Source organism: Clupea harengus, chromosome 4, assembly GCF_900700415.2.
Source record: "Clupea harengus chromosome 4, Ch_v2.0.2, whole genome shotgun sequence".
Taxonomy (NCBI): Eukaryota; Metazoa; Chordata; class Actinopteri; order Clupeiformes; family Clupeidae; genus Clupea; species Clupea harengus.
The window spans coordinates 28,312,024-28,313,002 of NC_045155.1; the positions used below are offsets into that span (position 1 = coordinate 28,312,024).

Genomic DNA, 979 nt, shown 5'->3' on the forward strand with positions numbered 1-979 from the left:
CAATCACATATAGAGTAGACATATGATGTGGAGTAAAATAAAAACAACACACACCATTGAAATTGAGTGGTTAGGCCAAAAATTCAACTGGATAACGCTTGTGTCAAAGACAAAGACCTTTAGGTGTCTTTACTGAAAGATAACGTCCAAACTGAACAGACATTTTATAGTTTGGTCCAACCGAATTACCACGGAGTTGGTTCTATGGTCCACATGACCAAATGGACAAAATGACCACAGGCCTATTCTTCCATCAGATGAATAGATATGCGCGGTCAATTGTGCTGAGTCAGGCTTTCCCATGATCCTTTGCCCTGCATCATGGTCCTGCTGAGGCGGTTCTCATATGTTTACAAAACAGCCCTAAAACATATCCTGTTCATATAATCACTATGGTAATTACACCTGAAAAAATAAATAAAAATATGTGTAATAAAATCATGTGATTTAAAAGAAAAACTAACAAGATGACTGCCAGTCATACACACACACACACACACACACACACACACACACACACACACACACAAAGGAATTCCACAAATATGCTGGAGCCATGAACCAGCTTCAGGGCTGTTGGAGGACTTTATCTATTGAAAGAGATCCAAACTAAGATAAAGTAACAACATTAGAAAAGTATTTTGTTCAGAGTCTGCATGAAAAAGAGGCACAAGTCCAATGGCGGCTCATGCTACGGAGGAAGAGGGTCCGTTCATCTCGACGGACGCCCTGCGCCTGCGTCCTGAGTACTCCCCGATAAATGAGCCGTCCTCGTTGAACTGTTCTTCCTCGTCCTCGTAGTCCACTACACTTTCACAGCTGTCATCTTCCCCCGTCGCCAACCTTTCCAACGAATGCAGGCTTCCCTTCAAGGGCTTCTCGTCATTGTCACTGTCAAAGACACACACAAACACACACACAGACACAGAGCAGAAAGAGGGCTTCAGACCAATGTCAGCAAGATTGGTCAAAACACACT

At 42.9% G+C, this 979-nt stretch overlaps 1 protein-coding gene across 10 annotated transcripts in view; it reads right to left on the reverse strand.

Moving 5' to 3' along the window:
• Positions 1-566: 566 nt before the first annotated feature.
• Positions 567-979, reverse strand: part of chl1a (cell adhesion molecule L1-like a) — a 69,480-nt gene continuing 69,067 nt past the window's right edge. For 9 of the 10 annotated variants that reach the window (XM_031566947.2, XM_031566955.2, XM_031566950.2 and 6 more), the window contains one exon: positions 567-891. In XM_031566947.2, the coding sequence (XP_031422807.1) occupies positions 687-891 (205 nt within the window). In that variant the 3' untranslated portion in view covers positions 567-686. The remainder of the gene's footprint in view (positions 892-979) is intronic. The other variant, XM_031566953.2, reaches the window with a different exon arrangement.